This window comes from Phocoena sinus, chromosome 15 (assembly GCF_008692025.1).
Source record: "Phocoena sinus isolate mPhoSin1 chromosome 15, mPhoSin1.pri, whole genome shotgun sequence".
Taxonomy (NCBI): Eukaryota; Metazoa; Chordata; class Mammalia; order Artiodactyla; family Phocoenidae; genus Phocoena; species Phocoena sinus.
In genome coordinates, this window is record NC_045777.1 from 37187262 (window position 1) to 37212549 (window position 25288).

The following is a 25288-nucleotide window of genomic DNA, read 5'->3' on the forward strand; positions in this document are numbered from 1 at the left end:
GACAGCCCATCACTTCTGCTGTATTCTACTCATTAAGAGCTAGTCATTTGGTCCTAGCCACACCCGAAGTGTGTATGCCAAGAGGCAGGACCATCTTGGAGGCTGCCCATCCCATGCAAGATATATTCACACCCTTCTCAGATCCCCCAAATTCTCATGGCGTTACAACATCAGCTCAAAGTCCAGAATCTCATTACTGAAGTCAGGTCAGGGTGGGTGAGGCTCCCTGTGTGTGGTTCTTTAGGTGCAGCTCCTGGAGCACAGTTCCTCTCCACCTGTAGACTCACGAAGACAAGTTATGTCCCAATATACAGTGATAGGTCAGGCACAGGGATAACTGCCCTAAGACACTCCTGTTCACCAAGTGAGAACTGGAAAACTCAAGTCACTACATCCAGCCCACACTCAACAGAGGGGATTAGACAAGGGTCTGAAAACTAGGAGGCAGGGGGTAACTGGGGGCCATCTCAGAGGCTGCCTACCACTCTGCCAGACTGACCCTAATAATAAAAGACATGAAATTTTAGAGAAATATTTTATGAAGCTTGTAGTGTAGCTGATTTTTCAATATATATTGCACTGCTGTGTTTGTACTGCGATTTCTTCTTTGGCTCAGGATAAAAATTATTTTAGATTACAAGAATACTGGAGGAAATTGCTTAAACATTATATCTCCCTCTATCACGGCTATAGATCTGATCATTGACTCTTTGGTTGTTTAATTTTCCCAAACTGTTCAAGATGTTTTCCTAAAGTTTAATGTAACATGCTACAGCTCCATACTGATTCTTCTAGCTACATTCTGTATTTCTTCTTCAATTTATCAATACATCTTGCATTTGCATAAAATTCAAATTATATTCCTTGATATGACATGTCTTTACTTTGAATATGAGAGCTGTGCCAGTTTCTTTTTGGCACTCTTGACTAAATTAGAGAAATAGTTTTTCCACTTTTCTCTATGCTGCTTAGTTACTATATAAATCTATATTTTTCCTTGATTACACATTTCATCAAAATAACAAAAATGAAGAACTGTGATACAAACTAGCAATTGTAGGTAGACCAGCTCCTACATCAATTACCCAACCAGTGAATGACATAGTCTCAGTTAAAGAACCCAGAAATTTTACTGAATACTTCTTGTATAGTTTGAATACTTCTTTTGAATGAGCAGTATGTACTAGATGCTTTGTGATACTTTGGAATCTAGTTTTAAACATATGTAATTACTATGAACTAAAAAATATCTGTAATAAGTATATCCGAACAAGAACATAAGATTTAAAAAAAAATTCTGTTATGCTCTCAGAATGACGTCAAAATAATGAGAACAGAAATTTAGAACAATGTACAGTGGTATCTGTGGAAACTGCTAGATAATTACCATATCTTTAACAATGCTTCATATTTTTATTATTCTGTGGTATAATAATGTGGTATTCAAGAATCAATTCTTTTTTCCTTAAATAAGTTAATCTATAAATTTATGAATCATCAATCCCAATATGCAGAACAGGTCTTTGAGAGACAACACATACACTCGATATTTTTCTTTATTGACATGTCACTAGTTTTTCTTTTTGTAATATAAACATGCTATTCTCTTACATCAGTTTTTATCTTCAATGACATATGAAAGATCCAAAATCAAATTGGCAGTCTCCACAGCCACCTGCAGGCCACTAAGCTTTGCAGTAAAACAGTCCAAGGTCAGGTTGCCGGCTGAGTCCGTGGCTTTACACGGAAGGCAGGTTTGAGGCACAAAAGGAAGACGAGCACTCCTTAAGAAGGACCAGCTAAGTTCTTCCTGGCTGCTGTAGAGTCCACAGCCACATCTTGAAAGCAAATCTGGCCAGTTCACAACAGAGGGAGAATCAGCCTGAACTGACCAAAAGTGTCCATACTTCCCATCAGTGAGAATTTCACCTCCGTCGTGTTCTAAAGAGCCAGCGAGAGATTCGAGTGCACTGCAGAATGCTTCAGCGATCAGCTGGAGTTCTGTCTGGGTACATCCGTCATCTCTAAGAATGCCTTCTGGCTCGCTACGCGTCTAAAGAGCAATAAAACCATTGAAAACACAGAATAGAGCAATTAATATGACAAAAATGTTTCTGAAAAATACTTGATCAGACCCTTATTCATAGGGGTTTGGCACAAGGCTAAAGGGCATGGATGGGCCAGCTGGTCAGGCTAATCCCTTAACCTGGTTGTTGTAGTAAAAATGCTCGCTACCAGTCATGTTATCAGAATGAACGACTCAGAAGAAACCCCACCATCAACTTATTCTGAAGGACTGCCCAGTACTGCCTCCTTAATACATGAAGGACAAGGTATAATATGTGAATCACAGGCTTCTGTACATCCGGGAGGAACCTCTGGAAGACTAATGTCCCAGATGAAGTACTTATTTATGCTTGGCAAATGTTTGAGATTTGTTTAGAATGCGAATACATGTATTATTATTAAGACAAAAACCATTTAAGCACGTGTCATTTTCACATTAATGTTTAAAAAATAACTATTCTTCTCTTTAAATTAATGACAAGGTTATACAACTTTGCTTCTTTTCCACCATTCTAAAAAGTTAATCCTAGAAATTTCATGATAGAAAAAGTAATATATTAGCAAACTCATACTTGAATGATAGTTAAAAACCCATATCCTAACTACTTAAAAACAGTGACCACTTTTTTCTTTTTCCCAGGAGGTTGGAACCAGATGAGATCATCTCTATGGCATATTCTTTCCCCATATTTTCAGTGCTATACTGTTTCTTTAAAATCCTACTCAAAACACCTTCCTTCTCCAAAAGACTTATTCTAGTTTACTCAGTCCCATTTGCAGACCATGTTATTGCCCATTCAGCATCAATAGATTGGCAATGGTTTTGTTTATCATAATGTAAATTCTAATAACTTTTCATGAATGGGCTTTATCCTCAAACAGATTTTAAATTATTTGGGGAAGCAGGGCAAAACGTTTACACCCAATCCCAGGCATCCCAGGGAGCTCTGCACTCCTGACTAACCAAAGAGCCAACTGCAAATACCTGGAAAACACATACATTTTTGTATCCATTTTCAAATAGAGTAGGTCAGTGTTAATGAAATAATTAATAAGAACTACAATGCACTAAATTTACTGTCAGGAAATGGAGTTTCATAGATTAATAAAACAATTCTAGTTAATAGAATCAATATATCATAAATGAAAACCAATTTAAAAATTATAATAGAGTCTAATAATTAGCACACTTTAATAAATGAAATTAAGTTTTTTCTTGAAGATCCAGAAGGTACTGAAGTATTCTATAGAATCTCAACACTTTCATCGTGAATATCAATTATTACTGTACCACAGCACTTGAGATCTCTAAGATGACAGAATGCTCATTTCAAGAGGCAGTAGAGACAATACTCAAAGAATGCAATCACCTGCTAAAAGGTTGGATTAATAATCATTGTGATAAAGATATTACCTTATATTTGCAAGTGTTATTTCCCTCAAGTGTTTTCAAATACAATATTTGATTTCAAGACTACTGAGAAATTAAGCATTAAAGGCTCCAGAGTATTATGATTTAGCTTATTATCTCATAAAATGAATGTTGCTGAGAATTGAGATAATTTAAGAAGGACTATCTAACCTACCTTGTGTCTGATATATGCCGCCAAATGAGTTTCAGTACAGCCACCTCCTAATAAAACACATGGTTCCTTGATTGTTAACTGCAAAGCATGCAGTGCTGTTTGACACGTGAGCTAAAAAAGAAACGAATCACCAGTATCTGACATTGACATCAGAAACACAAAGAAATGTAACCACGTTTTCAAGGCAACTTAGAGAGTGGTCTCAAAGAGCCTGATTTTAATTGCAGAAGAACAAAACTGGTGTCACTAAGGTTGTCATGTGATGAATACATTTTGGAATAATAAAGATGAAATAATATAGAGATGAAAGAAAATACTTTAGCCAGATGTTTGTTTTCATGGTCTGGATTAATATCCTCTTTCATATACATTTAGCTCTTCAAATTGAGACTCACAAACACAATAACTAGATCAGCAAGGCATGCAAATATTTCTACCAAAAAAATATTTCAGTCTAAATAACTTAGCTGTATAAATGCTACAGAATTTATTTCAAGTTGCTATGGAAATGATCCAACCAAGCAGTAATAAAAACACACAGACCTTGAATATTCACCAAGGATAGATCCTTGAGCATGCATTCTTCAAGTCTGTGACCAATGCCGTAGGGCATCGCTTCCATTGTATAAAAGCTGCATGTGTTATTGCTGTTCGTGGACAACATGCTGTTAAGAGGTGGATGATGGGTATAACTAGGGAACTTATTGCTAAGTGAATTATTCAACACATTAGCGTCAACAAGTACACAATTGAAGTTAATTTCTTAAGAAAAGTCCCCATCAAGGACTTTCAGATTGCTTGTAAAATACTAGAAATAATAAGAGGCAACATGCCAAGTTTCTGTAGTATCACAGGCAATTCAATCAGCTTACTTGTAATTTTAATTCTCACATTTTTGTGTTTTTGCTTTCTATACAACCTAGGGAAGTTATGAAGAAAGAAAAAAGTATAGCTCACCGATGTGAAAAAAAATTATAGCACTTGTCTGAGTGATTATTTAATCCCTGCCTCAGCCCCTAGACGTGGAATTCAAAGTTTATTACTTACCTTCAGTTCATCCCAGGCTGTGTCATTTCTGTTGCAGAGAAGCAAGCTACAGACAGCTGTTTCATTAGGAATAAGATGAAAAAAATGTTTGAAGCCAAATTTTGCAGTGCACAGCTCTTTCACACTTCCATAACTACTGGGAGAGATTGAGTCCAAGGAACCAATAGGCCTTGTTCCTATTTTTTAAAAAAAGTTTAGAAAAAACAAAATGGATGAGTGAAGATGGAGCATACAATCATTTACAATATTTATTCCTAGCCAATATAAAAGCCCCACAAGCATATCATTTAAGATATGAAATATAGGATAAAGAAATAAGATGCATCTTCTTAAACCTATGAAATAAGTAGTATTCTGTCATTAAAATCATATGCAAATAAAGCAGAGGTTCTTTTGGTTTACAGACTTCTTTGAACATGTTAGAACCTATTTTGTACTCTCCAGAAAAAGACACACACAATTCTGCATATATTTTCAGGAAGTCCAGGAACCCTGGAAGCCCGTGCAGGGATCAGAGACCCCAAATTAACAACCCCACTAATCTGGAATGAGGATGAAGTGAGGAGACAGGTCATTTTTTAAAGGTGTTATGATTTTTACCTTAGAACACACAAAGTAAGCTATGCAAATAGCTGTGCAGTGGAATTCTTTTGGGGCTCCATTTAGTGAACATATAGGAATTTTTTTTTCTTTTTGCCTAACAACTGTTTGCATGTAAACAACTACCTAAATTATGCCAAAATAAAGTATGTGACATTCTTATTTCATTTTCTTATTCTTTGATTATATTTTGCCCTCCTTCCTGTACAGGTAAAATAGTGAAATTTTACAAAACATAAATTAATAAAAATATGAATGAGAAGTTAGGATGACTTGAAGGTTTCTAAAAATCTCTAAATGTAGTAGTTCTGTAAGAAATGGCACAAACCTATAAGGAGTAACAATACTAGTTTAAAGTCTTAAGATTAAAACTGTAACTCTTAGCAATGTACCTTCTTGGGCCAGTTTCCTCTTTGAAACTAATGGGATTAAAATAATTATGTCTAAAGATATGTGCAGCTCAAAAATTTTGTAAAAAACCAGAAAATAATCATGAACAATTTCACTTCTTTGAATACCCTTTCCTCTTTACTTCTGAATTCTCAAAGAATAAGGAATACTTGAGGGATCTAAAATTTAAGGAAAAAAACACAAAACTCTACATCTTGTATAATTTCAAGGGTGGAACCAACAGAGAATTTGTAAGGAGAGGATCCCCTTTCCCGCTGGTTATCCTCTGATGTGCAGCAAGTCATTTAACTCTTCTGGGTGGGCTTTCCCAGAATGGGGATAATCACGTCTATTTCACAAATAAATCAAACCAAATGTTAAAAATGCTCTGTAAGCTATGACGAGCTTCATACCCACAAGTCAACCAAGCACAATAACCCCATTACTTAACCTAGATCATCAGTAAAGAGGAATTTTGTTTGAAGGGGGAGGAAGGAGGTAATGTTAACCTAGATACACCGGAGAATATGGATTAGGTCCCAAACATACTTCACCTGTTATTAGTTTACCGGAACCATCGTCCTGGTATAGTTTTTCCCCCCCTTTTCCCTTGTGTCTCAAAAAGATTCTGCTCCCGAGATCCAAGACTGCAGCCGTGGCTTCGCATAACGTTACACATACATAATTTGGGGAAGCAGGGCAGGGCATGTCTATAAAAAACATTGACACTCTCCCCAGTCCCACTGGCAGCTCTGCAATCTCTTGATAACACTCCTTGATAACACTTGATAACACTCCAAAGAATCAACTGCAAATATTTGGAAAACACATAACTTTTCATATCCATTTTCAAATAAAATAGGTCAGTTCATGTTCTACCATGTTCTAGTTACAAATGGGATAAAATATCAATTGTGGGCTGGTGTGGAAACCCAGTGCCCACTTATATTGTTTCTATGGAAAAATGCTTCAGTTTAAAAACTGACTACATAATCTATAATACTCAATATTCACAACTGGAAATCATCTGACTCATGAAAAGCCAGTAAATATTTAAGGATATAGGTCTGACCCACAATATTACCAATGAGTTCCAAAGAATGATTTCTGTTATTTCTTAACAATTTCCACTCTAACGATCATTTGACAGTCTTACAGAGGCAGGGCAATAGCCCAGAGATCTTAGGGATTCAGTACTGGCACTCATCCTTCTCCTTTTCGATGATTTATAATAAGACTAAAAATAGTCAACTTTAACAAAATTTATTAGACTTAAACTTCTAAGTCTAATAACTTACGAATTGAAATTGATCTGAATGAAATGATTGTCTTTCTGATGGGTTGTCAATGCAGTTAAAGAGATACTGAAAAGTGACTCAAATCAGGAACTTTTCAGCCTGTCTCTTTGGCTCTAGCAGGCGACTACCAACCTTCTATTTGCTTCTTTTTGCTGAGTTTGTGAAATACGGTTAATTTCTTGCCTGTTATAATTCTGTATGTTAATAAACATATTATTGTTAATCCAACAAACATTTTAGAACCCCTACTGTGGACCAGGCTTGTTGTAAGCACTGAAAGTAAAAGATGATCCCAACTCTCAATCTCAAGGAGCCTAGCTGGAAATATTTGGGATATTGAAAGCTAGCCTGCAGGCACACACACACACACCCCTAATTAGGAACCACCATTTAGGCAGAAGTACAGTTGTTTGTTGGAGTTAGATAAAAGTGAATATTCTAGTTGCAAAACTACCTTCTGAATACAATAAGAGCTTTGTAAAACTCAAGTAGAAGAATTTTGTTTCAAGTATGAAAGACTTTATGTGATTATGAAAATGTCAGATTTCTCAATAATCTGTAAAATGTTTGGGGGTTAATAGTTTTAGATTATGACAGACTCTGCAGTACATTTTGGGGCTGGAAAATACCCAGAAAATAGTCCTCATCACTCAATTTTTAATAAGTGAACAATGCAGGATCTTTTTCAGAAACCACCTTTGCTGCCAGAAATGATACACACACACTGTGAGGTTGGAGGCTTCTCAAATTGTTCAAGATGTTAACAGTGACACACACCAAGACTATCTTTGCTCAAAAGAAGTGTGATTTATTAACCATAAGGGGCAAAAGCTGAGAGTGCTTTTTACCTGTCACTTTACTCAGGGGTTCCATCACAGCCACTCCAACTCTGTCTACAGCAATAACATGATGCGTTCTGAGAAACTGCTTCAAAGATGGGTGTATAACTTTTTGGCACAAGACAAGATCTACGTGATCACTAACTAGCTGCCTTCCTAGGTTAAGCAACTGGTCCAGGACTGCATTTTCAAGAGAAACTCCGTAACTCACCACCACATTTCCTTCTCCAGTATCAGAAAGGTCTCCGGATAAAGACACACAAAAGAGTGCCACCTTGAAGGAATCTGATTTTTTGATAGGTAATATCTTCATCAACTGAACTTCTGATATTTCAATAAGTATTCCAGGTAACACAGTAGAATCTATAACTCTTTGATGTTTTAAAGGGACAATTATACTCTTTCCTAAAATGATGTGGTCTTGGGCATTTTCTGGAATTGTAAGCAGAAAGGCTCTCAGAATCAAAGTACTGATATGGTCGACTTCCTTTGTGGTGAGCATACAGGCAGGTTTACTTGTTAATATACTGCGCACCAAACAGAGGAGGATCTGAGTGCTACTAAAGTTGACTGGGATTCGACAACCACAGGCCTCAGATTTTAGGTAACTGGTGCAGAGGCTCAAAAGCTGCTTATTTAACTTAATGACAGTGGTGGGTGTCAAACCTATTCTCTGAACATTTTCAACTAAGTTGCAGCAAAGAATGGCTGTGAATAAGCCGCCGTCACTGAAGCAGGACACGTGATTCTGCACAGAAGTTGTCAGTATCTTTAAAATGGGATGGGTGACTGGCAGGTTGGCGAGGAGGGCTGCCGACTGGGAGGTTGTGCACACAGAGCCCCCCAGGCCGTTGTGCAGCTGCTTCAGCCTGCCCGCCGGGCCATAGCAGGATGTGACGATGCCTTTCAAGACAGAGAGGGTGGCCCTCACTCGTTCGCTTGTCAGTGGTTCACTTCTACAGAATGAGGGCTTTTTAGCTTCTAAACGAGACATCTTACTTCAGGTGGTAATTTGTGAAGACAGCTTTTATTTTGTTAACCAGAGTTTTCTATTTATTGTATTGTGGTGGGTTTCAACATTTAACAAGATTATCCTTCAGGAATGAAAGTCCGAATATACAGCATTGTGGCTATAAAATTAAATACTTAGCTCCATGGTGTCATGTCATACATGTCATACACCATATGTCATGGTGTAATGACATATTAGTAATTCCGAATATTTATTTTAGTTCATTATTCAAACTCTTTTGTTTGCGTTCAGGTTGAGACTTTACAGATTGTTTTGCAGCTCTCTGTATAAAATATGTTCCGAGATGGATGCCTGTGAAGAAAATCCCAGCTACAAGAAGCCAGTTCTTTCTGATCCAATTGCTATTTTTCATTTCTTCTTTCAAACTCAAGCTCAGACTCAAAGCTGCTTCTTTCTATAAGAAATAAAAATATAAAATATTTTAGAGAAATAATTCCAAAACATTTAATAGATTGTAGTTTAGTAATTACTTTTAATGCTCTGCTCCTTCTTTAGAAAAAGGAACTATCCACTGGCACAAACCCCCAAAAATGAGAACTGTAAATCAACTTAGACTGAACATTCATTTCTTTATTCTTCAATGAATCCCTGCATGAAAAAGTACTGATATTTTAATAATTTTGGAATGCCCAGTAACACAGCTAGAAAGCTTACAGTACAGTTATTCAAATATGATATGCTTCTAGAAGACAAATGCCATGTGAAATGCATAGAGTTTGGTCTCTGAGTCCCAAATGTTTTTATTCTCTTACATCAAGATCTGGTGTTGTTTCTTCTCTAACTTTCATTTGCTTGGAAACCTTAGGTGTGAATACAAGTGCATTTATATCAAATCCTGCTTATAAGTAATTATGAAAATGAGATAACTGTTGGGATTCCTAATACAGACACTCTCTAATGTTCAGTCTACATCCAGCTAGACAAATCTACACAACACATTTACCAAAGAATAAACCATGTTTTAATTTTAAATATTTGGCTAAATTCAGAGCAGTTTCCTGTAGTTTTACCCGATCAATCAATGATTTTCAGTTTTGATGTCCTATATCTAACCGTCCCCCAAATTTTGGCTAATGACAATACAAAAGCCAGGGAATGTGCTGGATGACAAGGAGAAAAATAGGATCTGATTTGCAATGTGATCTCAAAGAGGGTAAATAATATAAAATGCTATCATTTACCAAGTGTGCTAGCGCTTGTACTAGTTTCCTTAATGAGGTTGGAAGAAGCGTGCCTGAGGCATAAAACTCTGATACTACAATAATATGTGGCAAGGATAAAAATCTCAGGTCATAGACCTTATCTGTTGAGCCTTGGTGCTTTGAAGGTAAAGGTTCAGCCAATTATTAGTTATGTTCAGGAATATGCTAACCATTGGGCAGTGTTTAGCACAAATAAAACCAATTGAACTACTCAGACTACAGTACTACCCAGAGCTGTCTATGGCACAATATGATACAGACCAAAAAGGTGATTTGAAGATGTGCAAAGATGTGAAGAGAACAAGGGAATGCTATGCAAAGTGTTCTTTTGGTTACCACTCCTCCCAATTTAGTTAAAGGGCTGTAACCATGGCAACTGGGCCCAAATAAAGTGAAAGCAATGATGGCCAGCTTTCTCCCTGCAATGATAAAGCTATAGTCATCTCTTTATAGCACGAGGAGGAAAAAATGTTTCTGTTCATCTTATGCAAGGAACAACAAAGGTACTTAAATATTATTTCAAAGGTTACTTTAGATTTGGCAAAATCTGTGAAATACATTTAAATGAAAGCTTAGTGAAGTGACTTCCATACATAAATTTGCACGTTACAACACACACACACACAAACCACAAATCATAACAGAGACTGTGATTAATAAAGTGATTTCTCTAGTTACTTTTCAATACATAATAGTGACATGCGACTTTTCAAAAGTAGAATGCCAAATTGGCACCTCTAACAGTCTTGTGGTAGTGAGACCAGTAACCACATCTTTTGGCTAATATCTCTATAAAATGAGAAAGGAAGAGAGTGTTGGTGACTCCCAAATCATTTTTAGGATGTCAAAACTTGCTGACTTCTGGTCCTATGTCTAGATCTAGACAAAATAAGGTACAATTGAATAAAAAAGAAACGAAACACAGGGCTGGCTTATAGCATACGTTTGGAAGTGTCAGTTCAGCTATTTCTTTCTTCCTAACAATGTGACCCATTATTCCAAAAGTTACCATCACATGAATGGCCCTGACTATTCCTGGATGCACTGGTCTGGCAGATGGGCTTTTTGCAGTGATGGATAACAATTAAATAATACTAAAACCTTCATGACTGTATTCTAAATTCAGACCTATAAAATATGATTTAAAGAAATATAAACACATAAAATATTTTCCTAAAAGGAATCAGGGCTCTTTGGAGAAGTGGCTGATTCTAGGTCTGAGGCAAGAAATAAACTAGATGAGCTGGGGACAATTTTTTGCCAAAAAGTAATAATGTTATTAAAGATCACTTGGATCATATCAAAGGGCACAGGAAAAAAAAAAAAAAAACAAAAAACGACACAGGAGTCAACTTGGAGGGAATCTAAGATGGGACAATTTAAGCATTAAAAAGAATACTGACAGTAATAGACTGAGATAATTCAAATTTATTATAAAAACTGATAAAGGGTAATAAATCATATATCTTGCTTTTCCTGTATAAGTGCATTTTGAGGGGTAACTGAATAGTTGAGGCAAAGTTGGTCCAGCTACTAAATGGAGAAGAAACGATAGCATTTCAGCAGCATAATTTTGCAACACCTAATGAAGTAATGGACTACACCATCATAGTGGTTGGCAAATTATAGCCCATGGACCATATCCAGCCCACTGCCTGTTTTGTAAATAGTTTATTGGCTCACCCTCATGTACTGTGCATGAATGCTTTTGTGCTAGAACTGAAAGTTAAATAGTAAAAGAGTTACCATTAACTTTTTCAGTGTGATAACATACTTGTGGTTGTATGTGTTTATCCTCACTGTTAAAGATACATTCCAAAACCTGAGACTTGCTTCAAAGTATTTCAGCAATAAAAAAAAAGGGAGGGGATAGATAAAAAGAGATTGGTAAAATGTTGATAACTGTTAAAGTTGGGGGGTGGATACTACAGAGTTGAATATACTATTCCTCTCTATTTGGGGTTTGTTTGCAACTTTCCATAAAAAAAGTAAAAATTTTAAAAAATAACGGACAGATACAGCACATTCTTTTGATATACTTCAACCACTAGGACATTATTACTCACCTGAAGGTCAAAATGGTATATTAAAATAGAAAATGTTCCACAATTGTAGGGTCACAGTTCTCCATCTGGGGCCAAATGAGTTTCATAATTCATTATTTCTTGGATTTTAGAAATACAATATAGTGTATAACACCCATAATCAAAATAATATGGTGTTTAACACCCAGAATCAATAATCATAATACAGTATAACAGTCATGGTCAAATATAACAATATTTCTGCCTTGAAACTAAATATTCATATTAAGTGGAATAAAGATTAAATTGCCTCATGCCAGTTAAGATCAACTACCTAAGGAGTTATGACAAAACCTTTTAGATTTTAGAACTTTCTGGATTTGGGAATTATTGATAGGGGTCTATAGACCTGAATTATATTACTATATGCTCTTATTTCAGTGACTCTGAAAAGTAACAAATTACTTTGAAGCTAAAATATTAGTCATTCTTTGGTAGTCATGGGGGATTCGTTACAGGACCCCCCCAACTCAGATACCAAAATCTGCAGATGCTCAAGTCCCTTATATAAAATGGGGAAGTATTTGCATATAACACAGGCATATCCTCCCAGATACTTTAAGTCATCTCTAAATTACTTATAATACCTAATACAATGGAAATGCTATGTAAGTAGTTGCTTTTTGGAACTTTCTGGAATTAATTTTTTAAAATATTTTTGGTCCGTGGTTCACTGAATCTGTGGATTTGGAACCTATGGGTACGGAGGGCTGACTGTAGATATTAAGGAATAATTAGTTTTATTTACCTTTACCTTTACAATTAGTTTTATTTACCTTGGAAAAATCAGAGAACAATAATAAAGAAAAGAACCTTTCGCAAGTTACAGATCTGTAAGTGCGGCATGGATTTATGGCAGGGGAAAAACTGCTCCTTTGGACACAATTATAATCCTGGTGACACTGCTAGTGAAAAGGGCAGGACAAGTAATGGACCGACTGTCCTTTCAGGCAAGTGTCAAAGCTTTCTGTGGAACCAACTTTTCTAGAAGCAACTGTAGGATAATATTTTGCCAGTGGTTCATAATAAAAACAACAGGTTAACTCACCAACTTAGGTTTTTATTGCCAGAGCCCTATACTTTCTTAAAGATTATGTTTCCCATTGTTGGAACATGCCATTTGGTTGACCACATTAAATCAAACTCACCTGAAGCTCTCAAGTCTACTATTTCCCTGGGATGTGGTTCTTCTCAGGACTTGTGACTGCCACACTCCCTGGCTCAGGAAGGTCATCCTTATTAGGAATTTGGAAGACAGGGCTGCTTTTGATCCTGTGCCACCCCAAATGTATGAGCCCAACTAGAGGTACCATAACAACCAGAACTTTGTAGTCTCTCCAGAATTTCTGAAAGCTCATAGTGCTTCAGCATTAGTGCACCTAAGAAAAGGCCAACAGTTAAAAGAAACAAAATAAAAAAAAATCCCTCAAATTACATCTATATATACCACCACAAGCAGAATATTGCACTCCAATAAAAGCTGCCTGTTAAAAGTTTTTAGTTACAATACATTGCAATGTTAATTAACAAAAAGAGGGCTTCCCTGGTGGCGCAGTGGTTGAGAATCCGCCTGCCGCCGCTGCAGGGGACACGGGTTCACGCCCCGGTCCGGGAGGATCCTACATGCTGCGGAGCGGCTGGGCCCGTGAGCCACGGCCGCTGGGCCTGCGTGTCCGGAGCCTGTGCTCCGCAGCGGGAGAGGCCACAACAGTGAGAGGCCCGTGTACCGCAAAAAAAAAAAAAAAAAAAAAAAAAAAAATTACCAAAAAGAGACGTTGTAGACTTAAAGGGATGGCAGGAAATCAGGCTTGGTAAGCTTATAGAGTAATACTAAACGTTTAGTCAGAAACTGTAAAAGAGCAATATTACCTGCTCGGAAAGCCACTGGAATATTTGGAAACACTCATGCATCAAAATCGTTTTCTGGGCTTCCCTGGTGGCGCAGTGGTTAAGAGTCCGCCTGCCGACGCAGGGGACACGGGTTCGTGCCCCGGTCCGGGAAGATCCCACATGCCGCGGAGCGGCTAGGCCTGTGAGCCATGGCCGCTGGGCCTGTGCGTCCAGAGCCTGTGCTCCGCAACGGGAGAGGCCACAACAGTGAGAGGCCTGCGTACCACCAAAAAAAAAAAAAAAAATCGTTTTCTTCAGTGGTCCCCAACCTTTCTGGCAGCAGGGACCGGTTTCATGGAAGACAATTTTTCCACGGACAGGGGTGGGGGGTGCGGGGTAGATGGTTCAGGAGGTAGTGCGAGCGGTGGGGAGCGGCAGATGAAGCTTCGCTGGCTGGCCACCGCTCACCTCCTGCTGTGCGGTCCGGTTCCTAACAGGCCTGGAACAGTACTGGTCCACAGCCTGGGGGGTGGGGATCCTTGGTTTTCTTTATATAATTAATTATACTTTCTCTGAACCATAATGAAGTTAGATTTTTAAAAAATATATATTTAGTCACAATTTTTACAGAAGAATCAAATGGCAATCCTTAAATATGCAGTAAGAATTCAGATTCTGCATTCTGACAGGATGTGAGTGACGATGCTTCCACTGAGATTGAGTCATGCACGGATTCCAGTCGCAGCAAAAGACTTTTGGTTTGGACTCTATGAATTAATGCCATTTCCACATGTATGTGCTGAACCACCGCATTTTAGAGTGTTTACCCTTATCGCTAATAACAATACCCTGCAGGGGTTACTGTCAATCCAGTTTACATGAAGAAATTGGGGCCAGTAACTTGCCTGGAGTTTCAAAGCTCAGTAGTATTGAGAACAGTCTTTTTGCTCTATCTTTGATTTGGAAAGCATGGAGTGTAGCCCAGGAAGTCTGTTTCTGATGATCCGCTGGGTTTGGGAACTTGAGTCCGTACAACTGGACTTCTTATACTTTTTCACTTAAGGGCACTCACTAGGCTTTAGTGATTAGCTTATAGACTTGTGATGCTATGAATGGACCTGCTCTCCAAGTTCCTTTCTGGGCACAGGACAGTAAGGACTGCTTCTTCATCTACAGGATAAACTAAGAATTAGGTTCAATTGCATGTATATGAGTTTCAGTATCATAAAATTTCTTACAGTAATTTTGTGTGAATGCCTTTAGAAAAATGCCTGAACAGAATTTTCACTTATTCCTTCCCTTTTAAATCAAGATTAATATACAGGACTAATGAGCGAAATACCTAAATTGTCTCTGTGTTCTGTATATACATATTAGAAAAACAGAAGGCTTAGAGTTATGCCTATGTACATATATTACTCCCAGCATTAGAAACCATTTCTCCTTGAGGTCCAAATTCACATTTAATAAGGACTTTGTTGCTAAGCTTAAACAAATTACTAGATGGAAAAAACATGGCCTACTTTGTAACACCAAGTATTTTATGCCTTTTTCTTTTCTAAAGTGCTTTGGCATCCTATACACTTCTTGCAGCCTTTACAGACCACACCTTTTATTGACATGCTCATGTTCTATCTTTGGAAAAAGTCAATCACAAATAACTGTATCATGATTACATTTCCTTGCGAAGCCCACTGTGCAAAAGCCTTTGGGACATTTGAGATTTGAGGAAACAGTAAAACCACTGGGGGAGGCACCGGGTGACTCGGAGTAAGTAATGAGGGAAGAACTACAGTAAGCATTACTTCTAGATGGAAGGAGGGACTGAGGGTGCACCAAAGTCAACCCGCTTGTGTTGACTGATAGGTGGTATTTTTGTCCACAAAATACCTTGAATTAAAGGTTTAGAAGATACTGTCCTTCACATCCAGTCTCAATACCTAAGGTGACTTTAACACCTCCAACTCTGTCCCTCTCAACACAAGCTTATCAAGTCACAGTACTTTTCATAGATGGCACCTCTGCTCTTCACTGTTTACTTCTCATGATCACTAACATATCATCACTATTTGTTACTTTTTCCTGAGTTGCAAACTTTTAGGAAAACAGCTTACAGAAAAGAGTCATTTGGATAAAAGGATATAATAATAAAGTTGACATAAATAACTCAATAATTAAAATTCAGAACAAATTAAATTACAAGCTATAACAGCAATGTCTGGAAAGTGTGGTACTATTCTCTCCATGTAGGTCACAGGATGAAATGTGAGGTATTGAGAACCTTCCTCATATTAGGATCAAGTTAGCTCCCTGTACTCAATACATCTTTGGGTCATCGCTGTGTTAAGGACAAAGGAGGGTGCTCCATTTTATTTATGTTATGTTTAACAGACTACTATTTTTTTTTTTTTTTTTTTGTGGTACGCGGGCCTCTCACTGTTGTGGCCTCTCCCATTGCGGAGCATAGGCTCCGGACGCGCAGGCTCAGCGGCCATGGCCCACGGGCCCAGCCGCTCCGCGGCATGCGGGATCTTCCCGGACCGGGGCACGAACCCGTGTCCCCTGCATCGGCAGGCGGACTCTCAACCACTGCGCCACCAGGGAAGCCCCAGACTATTATTCTTTTCCACTAGAATAACTTAAGGATCTATGCATCTTTTTGTAGATTTGGGTTTAGTTAAACCTGGGAATTAGTACCTATTTTGGCTGAAAACTCGTATTTGCCAAATTACCACTGAGGCCCAGTAACAGCACTTCCTGGTTAGTAACTGATGTGGACTGATTTAATTATTAATTGCTGTAATATTTGCTCAACACCGACATGCCCCCATTTCCTCAAATTCTCCATATCTCACACATTGATTTGGCTAATGGGGGTGAGAGAGCAGGTAACTATTTTCTGATGATTATCCTGTTGTCCTTTGAGAGGCTTGGAAAATTACTAGGATCAGGATGACAGGGCTTTTTACTTTACAAAGTACTTTCACAGTCTTCACATTTAAATCCACATAAAAACACTGAGTATCACACCATCTGCATGATAGTCCATCTCCACCAAGCAAAATGGACTATTTTTAAATGGCACAGTAACCTTCACCTACTTCATTTCGCTTAATAGCTTTCCAGCATTTTACATGTATTCTGTTGCTTAAATAACCCATATTCTAGGGCCAGACAAGTTTAGACTTTACTAAATAAGGCTCATTGTTAGTTGTAAGAAGAAGACAACAAACTAGTCAGTGAAATGATGCATTCCTTATTTTCTTCATATCTTCTTGTGGAGCTTTTAAATACAGTCCATATATTTTGGGGATAAAATTTTGATTTAACCCATTTTTTTTCTTCTAAAGTCTTTTCGTGGGTTTTTTTTCCAAAATGAAAATCAGCATTACTGCCGTTTTCTAAAAAATATAAAATTGTCTTACTTTTTTAAGTTAGAAAATACAGATGTAAGAAAAAGAAAGCTAAAATATCTGTAGTCATTTTGGTTTTCACAAAAATGTGATTAGAATATACATGCTGTTTTGTAATCTTTTCTTCCCGCAAGAATACAAATCTTCATTATGATTTTCAGTGGCTGTATAGCTTTTGATTTATGGCAATACCCTAATTTGACAGATCGCTGATTGATAGAAATTTGAGTTTTCTTTCAGTGCTTTATTGCTAAACATGCTAAGAATAATAAGTATTCTCGTAAATTCTCCAGAGCCCATGCTCATAGCTGCTACATGCTGCTTCTCAGGATGATACAAAGTCTTACTAGAATTCCTAACAATTAACTCATTTTTCTTTCTTTCTTTTTTTTTTTTTTGTGGTACTCAGGCCTCTCACTGTTGTGGCCTCTCCCGTTGCAGAGCACAGGCTCCGGACGCGCAGGCTCAGCGGCCATGGCTCACGGGCCTAGCCGCTCCGCGGCATGTGGGATCTTCCCAGACCAGGGCACGAACCCACGTCCCCCGCATCAGCAGGCGGACTCTCAACCACCGCGCCACCAGGGAAGCCCTAACTCGTTTTTCAAATGAACTTACGAGAAGGTTTTTAAAACCTTGACTTTTACAAAGGTTCTCGGTGCTGGGCAGCAGGGAGACAGGGAGCTCCAACTTGGGGGATGAAAAACGAAGCTAGATACAGCTTATCTTAAAATGGTCCTTCCCCCAAAACATTTGGCAACAGGTTATTCCAGGTGGTACGGAACTATTTTATGGACTCGAGAGATTCCTGAGTCTGAAACAAAAATTTCTCAAGAATATGCTCAACATGATCAGATTTGTTGGGCAGTAAGAGGCCGGTTTCTAAAATAAGTTCGTGCTTGTTGTTCGTTCACTGAGCCTTTCAAGTATGCTTGGAGTAAAGCAGCAACAGAAATAACAGCAGGAAGACTTCTTTTCTCTCCTTACCCTCCTTTAGTCTACCTGCCACTGCCCTTATCTTTCCTGAATCTTATTTAAACACACTCCTAAAAAAAAAACCAAATAAACAAAACCAGAAGGCATGGAACTCTTTTGATGGAGGAAACCAAGAGAAAGGAAATGAGATTAGTAAATTTTACATTAAGTAAAACAGAAAGTAGATGTTTATGGTTTTATCCATTGAAATGCCTTTTGTTTAGAAAATGTTTAGAGGCCATCAACACAGATTATGCTTTCTTATACTCTTCTTTCAAAAATGTATACTTTGCATTATTCAAAAAGTTTCATATTTTTTCTCATTTTGTTTTCATAGCGATTTTATGAGACCACTTTATACATGAGGAAATTCTAAATGATTGATTCCAAAATTACTGTCAGCTAATTGTGGCACTCATCTTAGATTCTGGAGTCCTAAACGTCTTGGTTGGTATTCTTAACAGCAATATTCAGAAGTCAAGAATTAGTATCCCAGCTTTGGCAATAAGAGTCAATCAGAATTTCCAGTGCATGATGATGGACGAGAACATTCTGGGTGCATGATGCACACTTGTGAGGGTCACTGAAGAAGGCAAGTATCCTGGTGCATTACACCTGGCATGTTTCTCTTCTCATGTCAGGTACACTGGAGGTTAACAGGTCTTGTGCCACTTGGTCCAAAATGAGAGGGTAAAAAAGCCTATCTCCTCCAAAAACACACCCATGATCTACTAATGGTTGAGATTAGTGGGGCTAATTTTAGTTCAGTTTTTTTAGCTTAGTTCTTAGGAATGAATAGAGAGAAATTAATGAACAGAATGGAGAAAAGCTTGCTGTATCTCTGCCTCATTATCGTCATCTTTTTGAGTACATATAAAGGCCAAGGAAGGAAAACACTGAGAGATATGCTTCAGACCACAAATACTCTTTACATTTAAGGCACTAATGTGTCTAGAACAGCAACTTTCCCTCCCCTCAATTTGTATTACCGAGATTACCAGCTCTTCAATTTCTACCATTAAGGCCTCTGACAGGCTTACTGAAACTTGTTACATTCCAAGCCAAAGGAGGGTTTCTTGGTGCTAGAACTGGTCAGTAAGGTGAAGGGCAAAGAAGGGCAAAAAAGCAGTTAAGCTCCCTAGGAAATCCTAAACAACCTGGCTCTGGCTATCAGATTACTCTTTCTATGGAGCATCAGGTCAATTAAAACCGCCACTCTTTGCTACTGATTAGGCCTACAACCTGGATGCAGGAAATACTCTGTGGAAGTTTCTCATTTTGCCTACTGGGCTTGCTGGACGCCACCTGCTGGTTTTTTGGACACAGTGTAAGGTAAATTCTTTACGTCTTCATTGCTGCTCTGCTTAAAGTATTGGGGAAAAAACAGTAATGTTTAACAATTTTTAAAAAACTACTGAATGTAACTTAAACATGGAGAACGCTAAACAGAACATTGAACAATTAATTAACCCAGCTCCTGTGACTGCAATATTCGATGAAGTTTATTGGAATTGTACAATGTCTTTTCTTTTAGCATGGCAATGTTGGTTTTTAAGGATCTGTGAATTCTTCATTCCTGAGTTCCAATAACTAACCCTGAAAATAGTTCTTTTTATCCTCAATTGTTAATACAGCAGTTCACATCTTGGCAGTTTTTGTGTACACATTAGAAAGGACTGCATGTTGTCTTCAGGCCTATTCAACTGACTGGCGTGCTAAAGAGAACAATAGCTTCCTTTTTTCTTTTTCTTTTCTAACTACATCACCTAAAATAACAGCTTTGCTGAGCTTTTCCAGTTTTGGAAAAACACAGGTACCAAAAACGTTACTGTCAATTCTCGATGAACTGAATGGACTACACCTGAGTTCTAAAGTTTCCATTCTGCAAAATCCTACCCCTACCTTGACCTACAGGCAGTAGCTGGGCTGCTGACAGCACAGCCTCATCAGGAGCGGGTCAGGAGTATGCACAGAGTATGGTGAAGGTCAAGTTATGTGTAAGCATTTCATGATCTCGGTTATCCCCCACTGTTACAGTGAATTCAATGTATTTATAAATAAATAATATACTGAAAGCATCACAAATTTTATAGGGGAGCTTTACTAACTGTCAACAGCCTAAGATGTGACAAGTGAGTGATTGATTAGCGACTAATGAGGAAGAGACAGTCTTACTGGCAGGCTGTGGTTTATCAGAAAGGTTTGGAGCGTTGTTATAAAGTTTACAGAGTTGTCTGAGAATCTTTCCATCCCCTTTCACTGTCTTTACATCTGGCTGCCATTTGATGCCCAGACTGGTGGAGGAAGGGGACTGGGTACCATGCAGACAGCAGACTGTTCCAGATTAAGTGTGCAGCTGATTGGGCCCTTAGTACTGCAGCAATGGCTTTATGTTCCCCTGGTCAGCTCTGAATCCCAAAAGGGTTGGTTTCTGTCTTCATCATTTCTGAGATTTCTATTTTACTCTCTACCTTCGTTTCTGCAGGTAACCTACTGGCCAGAGGAAACCGTGGCTACTGGGTAGGAGCCCCTCCACTTCCTGCTCCCACATGGCCACCTCAGCTCCCATCTTCACCTCCTTCCTCAGTGTCTAAGAGGAAGGCCTGGCACTTCTGTTATCTGTGCTCCAGCTGGTCCCACGTGCTGCTGTGTCTTCACGGTTCCACCTCCATTAACCTCCCTCTTCTACCTTCCACCTCCCACTTGGAATTGGTCTTCCTCCTATGCAAAACCTGACCATTTTTCTCCATTGAAAAGAACCAAAAACAAATTCCCCAATGTAGCTGCCCTTTACCAGCCTTCCTTCCAGTACTACACACTCTGATTCCTTTCAAATAACGCATGTTTCTAGAGCCATTGCCCACTTCCATCTTCAAACCCAAGTAATTTGCTTTTGCCCCACTCTTCATGGAAACTGCCCTGACTATAAAGATCACCGATCTCTCCCTTTCTCCGTGATCTCTCTGCACCACTTCTGATGAGTTCTTAAAACTCTTTACGTACCTGAGACTAGTCTGATCCTTCTCAGTCTCCTTTAATGACCCCTTGGTTTCCATCCACCTACTCCCCCTTCTCATAGCTCTGCCCTGGGCCGTCTTCCCCCCGTGTTCGTTTCCTGGGTGGCCTCATTCACATCCAAAGCGTCTGTTTTAAAACATCCACCAGTGACTCCCACATCTACATCTCCAGCTTAAACCCACTTATCCCACTGTTATCCCCCACAAGTGTCTAAACTCATCTCATATAAAGATGAATCCTCTTTCCTTCCCAAACTGCTGTTCCTCCTCTGCTTCCTGTTTTGTTTTTTTTTAAAAAGGCATTATCAAAAAAAAATAATAATAATAAATAAAAATAAAAAAGGCATTATCTACCATGCCATTCAGTTAGAAAATCTGGATATAGTGGACTCTGCCCTGTTCCTTATATTCCTCATCAAGTCAGTCACTCAATCCTCCATTTGAAATGACATTTCTTTTATGTAATTTCTCCCCACAGCTACAGTCCAGACCCTCATTACCTCATGATCTCCTCGCTTCTAGTCCAATGGTTCTCAAAGTGTGGTCCCCTCACCACAGGCAGTAGCATCATCTGGGAATTTATCAGAAATGCAAAATCTTGGGCTGCTCCTGACCTACTGAATCAGAACTCTAGGTTGGGATCCAGCAATCTGTGTTTTAACAAATTCTTTAGGTAATTCTGAAGCTTAAGTCTGAGAACCACTGTTCGAGTCTATTGCCCACTAATCCATTCTCTACCCTCTTAACACAGCCATCTTGGGGAAAACAACAACAAATACATTCATGTTTCTGCTCTGCTTAGAAGCCTTCAGTGACATTTTTTACTAGAAGGTGAAACCTACATTTCTTAGTACAGCACAAAAAGCCCACCAGGATCTAGTTCCAGAAGGGAAAGCACAGCAAATTATTTTAGTAAGGATGTATTGTTGTGTAGTGATTAAGGGGATGAGCTGTGGAATCCTACTGCCTGGGCTTTCCATCTCTGCCTTACCACTTTGCACCTGGCTGTGACCTTGGATGAGTCACTTAACCTCACAATGCCTCAGTCCCATCACCCATAAAATGAGAATAATATTGACATCCATCACAAGGCTGTTGTGCAGTTATCACAATACCTGGCACTCAGACTGGACCCTGTGACTGTTAGCTATTATTTTGATTATTTCAAAAGGTGAAAAAAAACATTACTGGTGTCAACCTTGAGTATAGAAAGAGAGGTCTGGAATGACTAAGGCAAGTGGGTCCATAAACTATAGGCAGTTTCAGTTAGTCCAGATGTGAATAAAACCCCCAGATTCTCAAGAAAGAGGTTCTGAGGACTTCGGGGCTATTTTGATTAGAGTAGGGTAGATCTGTAATCAGATTCCAGGATGTTATAGAAAAGATAACACTCAGGCTCCTAAAGTGAGGGCCAGGAATGCTAATCATGAAGGAAACCGGAAAACTCAAGGACAGAGCAAAATAGCAAAGACAGGGTGAGAGTTTCATATTTATTTCTCTGATAACAGTTAATGAAGTTAAAGTTGCCAGTGATTAAACATGAGAGTCCTAGTGTGATGAAGCTTTGAGTACCGATGGAAATCAAATTCTAACCTCCCGCACAAGTTACAATCTTAGGCAAATTACTTCTTTCCCGCCTCAATTTCATAGTCTGTAACATGGGGCTATATAATGAGGATTTCTAAGTATGTATCTATGCATTTATTGCTTAGTCTAGTGTCTAATACGTGAGAAGTATTCAATGCATGGTAGTGATTATTATTACTGTACGTACAATATCTTCAATACAAATCATATATAAAAACAGGCACTTCCGGAGAGTCCTGTTTGACTAAAGCTCCTGGTAGTGCTGAGACAGGACTGACTGGATGAAGAGAGTTGAAGTTATGCCCTCCTTCCAGGGCAATGGGTATCCAATGACTCGTCACTGCAGTGGTACAAAGGCCTGGCGGTTCATCCAACTTGGGCCAACTATGAGGCCCAACCCAGCACCAGAGTTCCTGTGAGACTGGTGGAGACCCTCCTTGGGACTACACTACAGCTCACCTTTTTCTATCCACCCAATCCTGCTTCCTTTCTTCCTTGGTAAGATCCAAAAAGTCCTCCCTAATAAATGTCCTGCCCACAAATCTCCTTAGAGTCTGCTCCCCAGGGAACCCAATCTAGGACAATCTGGAAACATCTTGTTCATTTATCAATGTGCTTGTTTATTGTTTCCCCTTCCATCATTGAATATAAGCTCCATGTGGTCAGGGACCATGCCTGTCTTGGTCACTGCTGTATCTGCTAACTCAGCACAGTGTGACAAATACGAATATAAACTGATGACGTTAATGAAGGAAAAACTGCAGGTACAGAGAGCCTCTGAAACAGCAACAGGATTTGTGGATGGTCCAATTTGGGAGGAAGATGTATATGACTTCAGGAGGTCTCCCTCTCAAAAAGATTTCAAAGCCCCGAATCCTGCTTTTGCTTTCAGAGTTGGTACTACCACGCTGTACAGAGTTCTGACATCCAGTTCCACGTCAGAGGGTGGCTCTCACCTCCCAGACATACACAGGTGGCAGCTCAGGTGCAACTGGTGCTTTCACTGGGACACCTTTTCCTTCTACTTTATGGTGCCGCGCAGATGGGAGAGGGAGAAGGGTCTATACCTGGAACTCTACCTACACCACTGGAACACCTCCTCGCCATCTACATTCCTTCCTGCAGCAAGGATTCACTGCCAACAGCTGTTTTAAAGGTAGATCTTCAGCTTTCTAAGGAACCAGCCTCCTCCTATTCCCCGCCCCCAAATATCCTTCAGTGACACCAGTGACCTTTCCGAGCGGGGAGGAGGCGCCCACAAGCCCCCCACTCCTCTCTTCGGCCGGGTAGACTGCCGGCTTTTCCACCTGCGACCCCGTCACGCTCACCTGCGCACCCGCCGCTGCGCCGCCCTGTCAGCCGCCGCCCGCAGGCCCCTGAAGCCGAGCACCACGCAACCGCAGCAACCAGTCCTGGCAACTCGAGCCCCGAGCTTGGAGACGGAGCACGCGCAGCTCTGTGGTTGGCGCCGGTCCCACTCGGATTTCTCTTCTCCGGGTTTTCGTGATGTTCTCAGCCGAGAACGCGGTGGCTGGAATCGGAAAGAACAGGGGGCGGAGCTTATTCAGTGTCAATCTCAGCAAGTTATTGAAACTGGAAAACTTAAATAACAGATCAAATGCACTTGTTAAGGCACGGTATCTTCCTTCTGGCGCGCGCTTGGGAGGCACTTATTGAACGAAAAAGTGATCGACTGTTCTCGGCGGCTCTCGGGCCTCCTTCATTTGACCAATCACAGAGCGACGGATTTTGTTGCTCATCGCCAACTCCCCGCCTTCCTTTATGGCTGCCTGGAAAACCTGGAGAAAAGGACTCAACAGCGACCATTTCTGTGGATCGTGTTGGAGAGCGGTCATGCGCAGTGCGAGCTGGTGGCGCTCAATTAACAGCTTCTGCCCTTAGTCCGCCGTCTAGGGGCCTACGGGGAGTTCAGAAGTCCTCTGTTTCTGTGCCCTTCACCAATTAGATAATTTGCGCACTACGTCCCCATCCTGGTTTTTCGTTCGAGGACAAAAATTGTATTCCCCTGTACTATTCAAAAGAATTGTGGGAAAAATTATGTTCTTGGCTATTTTAAAATTTATCCGGCATTGTGAAAGTCACCTCTACTTTCCAACCTGTGTTTTCTATAATCTTCCCCTTCAAAGATTGGGGAGACTTTTTCCATCCTTGTGCTAGTAATATTACGGGGTCTAGAAGCACTCTGTGAATGGACTTGAGGACACGGGGAGGGGGAAGGGTAAGCTGGGGCGAAGTGAGAGAGTGGCGTGGACTTATATATACTACCAAGTGTAAAATAGATAGCTAGTGGGAAGCAGCCGCA

The 25288-nt window shown here is 39.5% G+C and overlaps 1 protein-coding gene across 2 annotated transcripts; it reads right to left on the bottom strand.

The window, feature by feature from the left end:
* Positions 1–1538: 1538 nt before the first annotated feature.
* MKKS (McKusick-Kaufman syndrome) lies at positions 1539–24755 on the bottom strand. Of its 2 annotated transcripts, XM_032607008.1 has the most exons (6): positions 24294–24752; positions 13295–13525; positions 7837–9254; positions 4701–4876; positions 3654–3764; positions 1539–2053 (listed from the first exon to the last, which is right to left on the bottom strand). In XM_032607008.1, exons 3-6 carry the CDS (start codon positions 8819–8821, stop codon positions 1613–1615), a joined length of 1713 nt encoding a protein of 570 aa, XP_032462899.1. In that variant the 5' UTR covers positions 8822–9254; positions 13295–13525; positions 24294–24752; the 3' UTR covers positions 1539–1612. The 2 variants fall into 2 exon arrangements, with proteins under 2 accessions (XP_032462899.1, XP_032462900.1); XM_032607009.1 differs by lacking the exon at positions 13295–13525 and having other exon boundaries at positions 24294–24755.
* Positions 24756–25288: the final 533 nt, after the last annotated feature.